At 57.3% G+C, this 11137-nt stretch overlaps 1 protein-coding gene across 1 annotated transcript; it reads right to left on the reverse strand.

Annotated features, from left to right (window-relative positions):
- Nucleotides 1–616: 616 nt before the first annotated feature.
- Nucleotides 617–10317, reverse strand: ASL (argininosuccinate lyase). Its single transcript, XM_030301181.1, has 17 exons — nt 10257–10317; nt 9991–10045; nt 6503–6697; nt 6029–6112; nt 5729–5785; nt 5488–5585; nt 4211–4288; nt 4039–4116; nt 3545–3597; nt 3136–3198; nt 2843–2957; nt 2585–2669; nt 2438–2497; nt 2083–2166; nt 1162–1242; nt 909–1015; nt 617–804 (listed from the first exon to the last, which is right to left on the reverse strand). The coding sequence occupies exons 2-17, from the start codon at nt 10000–10002 to the stop codon at nt 660–662; spliced, it is 1395 nt and encodes a 464-aa protein (XP_030157041.1). The 5' UTR covers nt 10003–10045; nt 10257–10317; the 3' UTR covers nt 617–659.
- Between the last annotated feature and the right edge of the window lie 820 nt (nt 10318–11137).

Genomic DNA, 11137 nt, shown 5'->3' on the forward strand with positions numbered 1-11137 from the left:
CCCTTTGCAGACCAAATGTAACTCTTTGACTGCAACACAGGGCAGGCTCCCCCTATCTGTGGCCCTCACCTCATGGTCAGTGCTGAGAGTTTATCTGTACATTACTCTCTAGGGTGAAGGAGACAGCTTCACCTGTGTATGAAGCTCACCTAGTGCGTGGCATCACACGCTACCTGGATGACTGATTTTACCACCAAATACATCATTCCCCCCGCGAGAACACAGGACACCCTGTAATCATGCCTGATTGTTCAGGAAAGGGTGGGTGAGCATGGGGAGAATGTGAGCAGGGGAGCCTGGGGGACACTGGAAGGAAGGACAATGAACAAAGACCGAGTTAACCAAGCCCATCAGGTGCCACCAAGGTTCCAAGGAGGCCAAGCCTCCCAAGACACCCTAGACGGGAGGTCACTGTGTTGCCCTGCGGTGAAGGGTGTGGGGCCCAAGCAGGGTAGGGGCTCTAATGAGGACAATCCCCTCTCCTCCTTCCCCACCCGTGACTCTGTCATCCCTGCCTATTTTCTCCACTATCTTGATGGCCCCCGCTGCTCGCTCAGCAGACCCCTGGAAGCCCGCTGCTGAGGGAGACAGGCTAGGCAGGACACGAGCAGCAGTCTCCTCTTGGGCCCACTTTATTTGGGAGCAGGGTGGGGAGGGCTTTAGGCCTGCTGGGCCCGCAGCAGTGCTCGCACCTGGCCGATCTGCCAGTCGACACTGGCACGCGCCGTGCCACCCAGGGCAGCATACTGTTCCACACTGTGGCCGTAGTCCCACACGTGGCTCACATCATCTGAAAACAGAGGGCTGGGAGAAGGAGGAGGAGATGGGCCAGGGCCCAGCTGGGCCACCGGGGGCCTCAGGGGCCCAGGCCCACCTCCTGGGAGGCAGCAGAGGGAAGGGGGCTGTACCTGATGGTCTGTAGCTCCTTCAGCGACAGCTGATTGAGGGCCACCCCCTTGGTCTCTGCCATGAACACAGCTTTCCCAGAGGCCTCGTGGGCCTGGCGGAATGGCATCTGGGGGAGCCAGGGCGAGGGCGGCACTGACTCGGCCTTCCTCTGCTCCCTGTTCTGTCCATGTCCTCCCCCACGACCCCCAGCCCCAGCCTGGGCAACACCCCCATCTCCTGGCCCCACCCCCACCCCTGCCACTCCACACTTACCCCTTTGCGGACCAGATAGTAGGCGAGGTCAGTGGCCAGCATGTCAGGACTAAGAGCCCGTGCCATGTTCTCACGGTGAATCTGGGGGATGCCAGTGGTGGCGGTGGTGAGTCCTGGGGACCCTGGGTGGCGAAGCTGCCAGCCCCAGGCCCAAGGCCTACCACCACCCCCATTAGCCAGGATGTCCCCAGCCTTGGGCAGATCCACTCTGATCCAGCCTACTCTGCCCTCTCTGCTCGAGCCATTTTGTCATCACTATTGATAATGTTTCAGTGTGTTACTAGGGGTTGCCGGCCCTTTTTTGGAGTCCTTAGCTTTAGCACACATCAGAACCACCAGGGGGATGTATAAATCGCTGGGCCCTACCCCCAGAGTCTCGAATCCAGGAGGTCTGGGGTGGGACCTAGGATTGCATTTCTATTACATTCTCAGGTGCTGCTGAGGCTGCTGGTCCCGGGACTACAGTTTGAGAAACACGGCTTTGAGACACATCCTGAACTATTTAAGAATGAAATGATATGATGGGGATTTGCTTAAAAATAACGAGGTGGTGGGTAGTGGGTAAAGATAGCCAAAGCAAAAGCAGGCCATGAGTTGATTATTGTTGAAGCTGCATGTTAGTCCATAGGGGTTCATGATACGTTCTCTCAACCGCGCATCCTGAAATTTCCCATAGTAAGTGACGAAAAAAGAAATCTGGTCAGGCCAGTTGATGGGACCCCTGGAGTCTAACCCAGTTCCATTCTACTGTAGCTAGCATCTTTTGTCACTTCAGTGTTCCCAGGGGGCAGGAACAAACACATACCCACCTCCCCCTGCCTCAGATCTTCTGGACACATCAACTCTCATCTCCTCTCAAGATGGCCTCCTGGCATGCCCATCCCAGAGTGTAGGGGCCAAGGGGAGAGGGGGGTGGCTTGCCTGCAGTGTAGAAATGACGCCAGTGGCCACTTGGAGGACGGCACTCATGGTGTCTGACACTTCAAATACGGCTTCCTTGTCCTCCTGGGAGGCATGTGGCAGGAAGTGAGAGCCCAGCAGCCTTGTCCCCCACCGAGGCATGCCCACTGCCTTCCACTGGGAACACTCAGCACCTCGTACAACCCACATCAGCAGGGAGGAGAGAGCTCTCAAGGGCAGTCAAGGGCTGGGTACATAGGACAGAAGGTGGCAATTCTGTGAACCCCTGCCTGGATGTGCCAGGGCCCTGAGAACTGGGATACGGTGTAGGTGCAGTATGTGGATGGGCCCCTCATCCACAGCCCCAGCCTCGCACCTGTAGGTCCTTGTTGTAGGTGCTTGGAAGTCCCTTGAGTGTCATCAGGAGCCCAGCACACTGAAGGAAGAGTGAGAAGCAGGAGGCTGGACCTCAGGACCCTCCGGGTCAGCCCAGAGCCTTGCCCCCACTCCCTGCCCTGCTCACCCGCCCAAACACGCGCCCCGCCTTGCTCCGGATCAGCTCCAAGCTGTCTGGGTTTTTCTTCTGGGGCATCAGGCTGCTTCCGGTGCTGGGGACAGAGATGCTGAGGCTGAAAGGGCTCCCCTGCCTCTCGGCTGGTGTGCTGGCTGGATCAGGGGATGTCCAGCAGCATGCAGTCCAGGTGTGCCCAGGGGGTGGCAGGGGGAGGAGGGAAGCCGTGTGCCAGGTGCAGAACTGGGGTAGGGCAGGGCCCGGACTTACCTATAGGCATCTGAGAGCTGCACAAAGCTGAATTCCTTGGTGCCATAGAGGATGAGATCCTCAGCCATCCTGCTGAGGTGGGTCATGCACAGTGAAGCCCAGAACAGGAACTCAGCTTGTGGGAGGAAAGGGAGAGCAGGCCTTCTGGTCACCAGGCCTCTCTTGTTCCTCGCTCAGTCTGGAGAATCCCCAGGTGGGACCAAACTTGGGGTGGGAGGAGGCTAGAGGACAAATTAGAGCACAGTGCAGGGGAGTGGCCCCAGGGGACAAGCGGGCTGGCCCCCAGGACTCACCCACAAAGTCTCGCTCACTGGTGGCATCCATGCTGTTGAGAGTGATGGCCCCAAAGTTCAGTTCTGGAGGACAGGGAAATGAGGAAGGCAATAGGGCTGGGCTGGAGGGAAAGAAGGGGCCTCCTCTACCCCAAACCAGGTTGCCCAGCCACCTCCTCCTTAAGACCCTTTCAGAGAGGAGAGTAGGGAGGGGCAGGATATGGGGATTGGGTCCCAAGAAGGAAGCAAGAGCCCTGAGACTCCCCAGCACAATGCACCCTGGCCACAGGCCTTCTCTGGCCTCTCTAGCCTCAGTGTCCATAGGTAATAAATGCAGTTTTCAACCAGACTCCTGCCCTCTCCAATTGTGTGTGGGACCTGGCAGGTGCTGAGGGGGATCTCCCTGGGGAGGAGGGGCAGGGCACCTCACCTGCTTGGAGCAGCTCACGGTCCACGCCCAGAGGGTTGCCTGCAATGGCCCCACTGCAAAAATAGGCGATTCCAGGTGACCAGGGCTCCTGGCAGGCAGGCCCTGGCACATACACACTTGCACACCCAGAGCCAAGCCCTGATTGTCAGGGCTGCCACCGAGTCAGTACGGGTGACAGAACACTTGTCCCCACGGCAGGGAAATGGTGGGCTATGGGCAGCTGGACAGCTCTCTGGAACCTCTCTGGAGGTTAAGCTCTGACATACTCACTAGCCTGCTTGTCCTCATCTTAGAGAGAGCTGGGGGGGGGGGGGTTCCATGCACGGTTCCCTCCCTTCCACAGTGGAAGAACCCTGGACAGGGAAGCCAGTTACTTGCCTCTCTGTTCTCCTCTGTCTTTCCTGGTCCCTCCTATTCTGTGGATCCCCAGGGACCATGTGACATAGCAACCACTACCCCCAACTAGGCCCTCAGAGCACTGGGGCCTCACTCACCTCCCCAGGGGCAGGACGTTGACTCGCTTCTGTACCTCCAACAGCCTCTCAGAGTCTCTGGTCAGTGCCACGGCATGGCTGTAGGAAGCCAGGGGGCAAGAGGGTCAGGGCATCCTGGGCCCTCCTTTCCATCACAGTCCCTCCATGATGCCCCACCCACCCACCCACCCACCTCAGGATCCAATGGCTCCAGCGAATGGGCTGAGCCCTCTGCAGGTGTGTATACCCTGGGAAGAGGACATCACGTTCCCTGTGGGGGAAGAATAAGGGCAGGGCCTGAGGGGTACAGGAAGTTCAGGCAAGGACTGCCTGTGACACCTGGGACCCTGCAGGCCTGGCCCCTACAAGGAAAAGCAGGGCAAGCCTACCAAGGATCTGCCTGCACAAGAAAGCAAGGGATCTCCTGGGGACAAACACATCATAAAAGAAGCAGCCAGAAGTGGGGCGATCCAAGGACTAGGCCAGTGCCATGGGGCCTCCCAGGAGTAGGACTTTGGCTAGGACCAAAGGTGATTAAGTCTTCAGCGCTGAGCAGAGGTGAAAGCAAAGGAGGAGACACATGGTGGGTACTACATGGCGGGGAGTCATGTTTGTGCGCACTCAAGAAGCTCCCAAGGACTCTAGAAGAGCCAGGGGCACTTTAAAGTGGGTAAGGCAGGGGCACACAGTTCTGGCTTATTTTTGTTTTTAATAAACAGCTTTACTGAGATATAATTCACATACAATTCACCCATTTAAACTGTACACCTTAGCTACACTCATCAACCACATCAACTTTAGAACATTTTCATCATCCCAAAGAAGAAACCTTGTAGTCATTAGCAGTCACTCCCTATTTCTCCCAGCACCCCCAGGGTGACAGTTCTTATGCCCTTGTTTTCCCCCAGGTGGTAAGGTCTGTGAAAAAGAGGTCACAGGGAGCTGGGAAAGAGGAAGGGTTAACCCTATCTCTGACACCAGGTAGGGACTTCTCGGCAGCAAAGTAGCCAGGTCTGCAAGGAACAAAGCCAACGCCAAAGACATGAGGCCACAGAAGCCAAAGCTTGGGATGAGGCCATTGGGAAGCAGCTTTGGGGATGGGGGGTGGAATGGGGACGTAGGGCATAGGCAGGCTAAAGAGTGACTGTGGCTGCCCCAGGCACAGCCAGCCCCCTTCCTCAGGCTTCAGGGCACCTGCCTAGTGCCTTAGCCTCCTGCTTATGAAGCCGCAAAGGGTGAGCTCGCCCTGCCTGCTGAGCTTGGCTGGCATGGGAGTAGCAAAGAGCAAGAAATGCCCCCATTCCTGGCTGCTTGCCTCACTTAGTCTAGGAGTTCCAGGATGCCCATGAACCCCAGCCTGGCTCTCCGACCCTCTTCACCTCTGCCACCTAGATCTGCCTGTCTTAGGGGAGGAGCCCCCGGCTGCCCTCATGCCCCTCTCTGCCACCTGGGTGTCCATGGGAGACTCACGCCTCTGCCCGATCCACCATAGTTCTGATGAGCTCCCAGAGGAGGGCGGAAAGTTTAGAGCAGTTCTGTCGCATCCACAGCCTGAGGTCTGTGACCACCTGAGGGGAGGAGAAGGCAGCACTCAGGGAGACAGATGTGTTGCTTCGCTGGGGAACCAGACCACTGCCGAGCCCCAAATCTGCCTCCTGGGTCCCCCAAGATTGGGAAGGCATGGGGCACGGGGCAGAAGAGCTAGCAGCACCTGGTCATTCCGACTTCGTCCCGTGTGCAGCTTCCCTGCAGTCTCACCGATGAGCTCCTGGGGGTGGAGGGAGGCATGGGGTCAGGGTCTGCCTGCTCGTGACCCAGTGGGGTCAGCCCAGGCACGCCCTGGTTCCTCCCTCCCTACTCCTGGTCCCTGCCGTCTCTGCCCAGGTCGCCTGTTCTGGGGTCTGGCCTGCACTCTGCCAGTGATGAAAGGAACAGAATGACGGCACTTATGCTCCCAGTGACCAAGGGCCAGGTGAAGAGGGGAGGCCAGGGGGACTTGAGGGGGTCGTACCTTCAGACGCCGCTCATTGGCCGTGTGAATATCTTCATCATTGGGGCTGAGTTTGAAGGTGCCCTGAGCCCACTCCTCAGCCACCTGTAGCAGATGGCAATGATCCCAGGGGCCAGGCATCCACAGTCAAAGGGCCCCATCCCTGGTTGCACTCCCACTCTGATCACTGACTGTCTCTGTATAGGAGCTGAGTCCTGGGGGTGCTCCACAGGAACAGTGAGTGCTCCACAGGAACAGTGAGTGCTCCACAGGGGGTGCAGTCACCGCCCCCAAGGGAGCAGCTCAGGCCCAGCCCTCCCTCCCCCATGAGCCACGGGCATTAAAGAATGAAGAGAGACAGTTTAAAGGGCACCTTGACATTTAATCACAGGAAATGACGTGCATGGAGAGCACTGTAACCTGTGCTCAGGACTTGGTAGGGGCCTGGGACCACAGGGAGGAGCTCTAGGGTGGCCCTTAGGGTGGAGAGAGTACCTTGTCAAGTCCATGGAGTATCTGGTCCATCTCAGCCTTGGTGAGGAGCCCCGCCTTTTCCAGGCCCCGGCTGTAGGCCTTGCTGCCCTGCACATCCACCTCCCACAGGTGCCGGTCATAGGCAATGGATGAGTTGAACTTCTCCATGATGGGGTCCACTGCTCCCACAAACCGGCCACCCCATAGCTTCCCGCTCTGGGCAGGAGAGCAGGAGCAGTTAGTGTCCTCCCCACCCTTGAGGACAGTGACTCTCACAAAGGGCCTGCAGGAGAGTTATGAAGTCTGATGGCAGTGGGAACCAGCAGGCAGGGTTATTCTCGCTGGACAGACAAGGAAACTGAGGCTCAGAGAGGATCGGGAACTTGCCTGAAGTCACTCAGGGAGTCAGTGTGGGAATGTGGCTGGACACTGAACTTAGGGTTCTTTCCTACCATGTGACACTTCGCTAAGGAAATGATGGCAGGGTACAAGACACCATGAGACCACAGCAGAGTTTCTGGGACCTTTTGTCACTGACCAAGGGGAGAAGTCACTCTGGAGTCCAGAGTCTGAATCCAGCTGATATTCCAGCGCTAACGATAAGAATCCTGGCTAACATGTAGTGCATTCTCACTGTGTTCCAGGCATAACTTTAATTGCTTGGCATGCACGGACGGAAACTCTCTGAAGCAGGTACCAAGTGTATCCTTGGGGAAACAAGGGGAAAAGCAAGGCACAGAGCAGTTACATGGCTTGCCCTTGCTGGGGGCGGTAGGGCCAGGACTGTGGCCCAGCTATCTGCAGCAGAATGCAGGCTCTAAACCCCACATTCCACCAGGACTGCTCTGATAGCCCTGATACCCTGAACTTTTGTGGCAGGGACAGGCAAGAAGCACCTGAGGGGCCCCATCAGACTCAAACGACCAGCATCTCTTTACCACAGCTTGGGGTGGGGCCTAAGATCCCAACCCCCACCACTCCCTTGGAGAGCACCTCTGACACATTTGTTATCATTGGCTTTCTAGAAGGTCACTAGCTGACCTTCTGTCCCTCCGGGAGCCAAGGGCGGAGGGGTGGGACAGAGACACCTCTGTTTTGAAAGAGGGCATAGGCCACAGCATATGACAGATGGGGGAGGGGTACAGAACACATGGGGAGCTGCCTTAGCTCCCAAAATGCCAAGGATTAGGAGAGTGTTCCCTGGGTGCAGGTAGGCATGTCACTTCTCTGCCAACTTTCCTGTGGAGGGGGAGTTTATAATGGCCTCTGGGGACCTATGTCCTCCTCTGTCCCCCTGCAACGTCCAGGACCTCTCCCAACCACCTGATTGTGGGCATGTTATACAACCTCTCTAAGCCTTGGGATTACCGCTCTATAATATAAAGTCAAGAGTAGTACCTACCTGATAGACTTGTGAGTATTTCATTAGATTAAATTTACTAAGCTCATACATAGCACAGTGCCTGGCACCCAGTAACCTCTCTTAGTAAGGGAGGGGCTGAGGGCCGCTAGAGCCAGGCGGCGCTTTAGAGCCACTCCTGGGTCTTGTGTGCACCATGGGGGCCTCCACTGTGCTCTGGCCCCAGACTGTGAGCTGACCTCCTCACTGCCCAGCAGCCTTGGCTGCCAGAGGGCTCTGACCTGCAGCAGCAGCCTCCACCCCCTCAACCTTTTGAGCCAGATCCATCCCTTACCCTCCAAGCCTAGATCTCCACAAAGCACCACGTGGGTCCCTGGTCCTGAGTAGTGGGGCCAGCAGGCCAGGGCCAACCAGCCAGGATTGAGAGCCAGCCCACCCCCCTCAGCCGGGAACCTGGCACTGCCTCTTCCAGCAGGCCTCTGGACTCCCTGCCTGGGTTGTTAGTAATAACAACTACTTAACAAGTGGGGCTGCAGCCAAACCAATTAGTACCAACCCACAGGACGGCCTGGGGCCAGCAAAAGTCACCTGATGCTCTGGTCTCCTGAAGGCGGCCCACTCTGTATTGGGGCCAAGCTCCCACCCCACTGGTAGGCTTAAAGACCCCAGATGGAGGTCAGAATGAGGTGCCATCATTTGGGCTCTGAAGATGGGGTGGGGGAGCTAATGTGCAGGGAGAGAGCACTCCTCTAAGCTAGGACACATCAGGGCCAGAGTGATACCTTTGGAGCAGGACTGCTTGAGGTTGGAAGGAATGAGCAACAGCCAATTTAGAATGCACAAGGGAGGGGCCCCTGGGTGGCTCAGTCAGTTGAGCTTCGGTTCAGGTCATGATCTCATGTTCATGGGTTCGAGCCCCGCATCAAGCTCTGTGCTGACAGTTCAGAGCCTGGAGCCTGCTTTGGATTTTTTGTCTCCGTCTCTCTCTGCCCCTCCCCTGCTCGCACTCTGTCTCTCAAAAAATAAAATGAAACGTTTAAAAAAAAAAAAGAATGCACAAGGGAAATAACCTGTTGTTACTGTATCATTAGCCACCATTTATTGAGCACCTACTATAGTCCAACAACTTGGCCCTGTGCTAGGCATTCTACATATGCTATTACACCCTCCTATGAGGTGGGCACTGTTACCCTGGGAGATCAAGTGACTGCTTCAGAAACCAAATTTGTTTGCCTCCAAAGTGCAAGCCCTGATCCAGAAACTAGCAGGGCAGGCATTCTTATCCAGTCTATTCAAATGGACAAACTGAGGCCTGGAGAGAGGAAGTGACTTGCTAGCTAATGAGGACCAAAAAGGACTGGAACCTAGATCTCTGGTTTCCCAGGCTCCAGGTTCCTTCATTGGCATCAAGCCAACAGCCCCTTTCACCTGAAGGGTTCAAAACAATGACCTCATGATCCAGTACCTTACAGAGGGAGGCGGAAATCTATTATTATTCCCATTTGCCAGATAAATCAACTGAGGCCCAAGGAAAAGAACCTGTACCTAGGACTTCTGCCACTCAGTGGTCAGGAAGAGAACCCAGGAGTCCTCTGGCTCTAAAGAAGAGAGGCCAGTGAGACAGGAAGCCACCAGGCACTGGGGCCACTGGGGCCACAGGGCATGGTCCCCTACCTCCTGGTTCTTTCCACAAGCCAGAGTCATGTGGACTCTGCCACGTAATGACAAGTGCTACAACAGGAGAAGGGGCGCAGGGTGGGGACTGACAGAAGGACATCGGGAAAGCAGGAATGAAGAGGTGAGGAGGCTGAATCAGTGGGCAGTTCCTTTCTTGCCCCCTCGCCGGAAGCGCTGTCAGGCCAAGGCCACCTTCCCTAGCAGTGTGGGTTGTTGAATGCCACACAGGCCCCTGGGGAGCGGGGAGGGGGAGAGTAGAAGTCCGCGCAAAGATCTTTCCCAGGCTCTAGCAAGTGCTCCAGGAGGAACCCACCGCCTGGAGCCAGAGGAGACAATTACCGGCAGGGTGGCCGGCGGCGCGTCCGACAAGGGGAAATCCCGTGTGCAGGTCACGGGCCCTGGCTGGGTCCCAGAGCGCCCCTCCCCCTCGTTTGGAGACTCGGAGGACCTGGGTCCACGAGGTCGCACTCACCTCCGATGCCATGTTGGGCGGTTCCTCGTCGTTCAGGAGCCTCGGTCGTCCGGGTCTGGAAGACAAGCCGGGACTGACGACCTCCTCCGACCCCTGGGTGGAGTCCCTCGGGTGGGGCGGGCTCTGGGCTCCGGCGCGGCGCTGGACCCAACGCAGCCCGTGGGGAGGCGGACGTGGGCAGTGCCCAGGGCGCGCGCCACGGTCCTCGGCGTCCTCCGCTCCGCCCGCCGCGCGCGTCCCTCCCGTCCCGCCTGCCCGGCACTCACCACCTCCTGGCCGCGCGGTCACCCTCTAGCCAGCCACCTGGCGGGGTTTTTCTGGCCCAAGGAGCGTCAGCGCCTGCCCGGCCCTTGCCCGCCTCCTGGCGGCGGCCGCACCAATCCCAGGGGGCCTGGCGAGGTGGGCGTTGCCTCCACCCTCCAACACCGGCTGTGGGCGGAGTCTTCCCTGGAGTGGCTTAGGGTAGAGCGGCCCCCAAGGGCGGGGTAGGGGCCGTGAGGGTGGTGCCCGAGCGACAGCGCTGAGGGCAACAAACTGTGCCAGGCGTTGGAGACAGTGAGCTAGGCCTAGCAGGCTCACAGGATACATAAGGTGAAAAGGCCTGCCCGATCATTCATTCATTCAACAAACACGTGCCTGGCACCTCAACTCGTTTGGGCCAGGTAGAGTTAGACCCTGAAGAAAAAGAAATGATACCTGCCTCAAGAAGCCCTGACAAAGCTTGGACAGGTGTTCTGGGAGCATTTAAGGCAGCGTGGAAAGGGTGTCTCCTTGGGGTTCTCAGGGAAGATTTCCTTGATCTGATCAACTATTCAACAGAAACAAGCTGGCTTCTAGGTGCTGGTGGCACAGCATCCAACTTCTGCCCTGCAATGGCTTCTGGTGATGTCCCCTGAGTTGGGTCTTGGAAGAGGAGAGTTAGCTCCCCAAAGAAGAGGATTAGAATTTTCCCTGCAATGGGAGTAGCCTGGGCAAAGCCTGGGAGGCCAGAATGTGAATAGCCTGCTTGCAGAACAGGAAGCGGTCAGAGTGGCTATAACAAAGGGACAGGAGTGGGGTGGGCAGGAGCGGTGGGAAGTAGGTTGGGGCAAGATTACGAAAGGCTTTGAATGTCAAGAGAGACAATTTGGTCTTGGTCCTGTAGATC

The sequence above is a fragment of the Lynx canadensis genome, chromosome E3, assembly GCF_007474595.2.
Source record: "Lynx canadensis isolate LIC74 chromosome E3, mLynCan4.pri.v2, whole genome shotgun sequence".
Lineage (NCBI taxonomy): Eukaryota > Metazoa > Chordata > Mammalia > Carnivora > Felidae > Lynx > Lynx canadensis.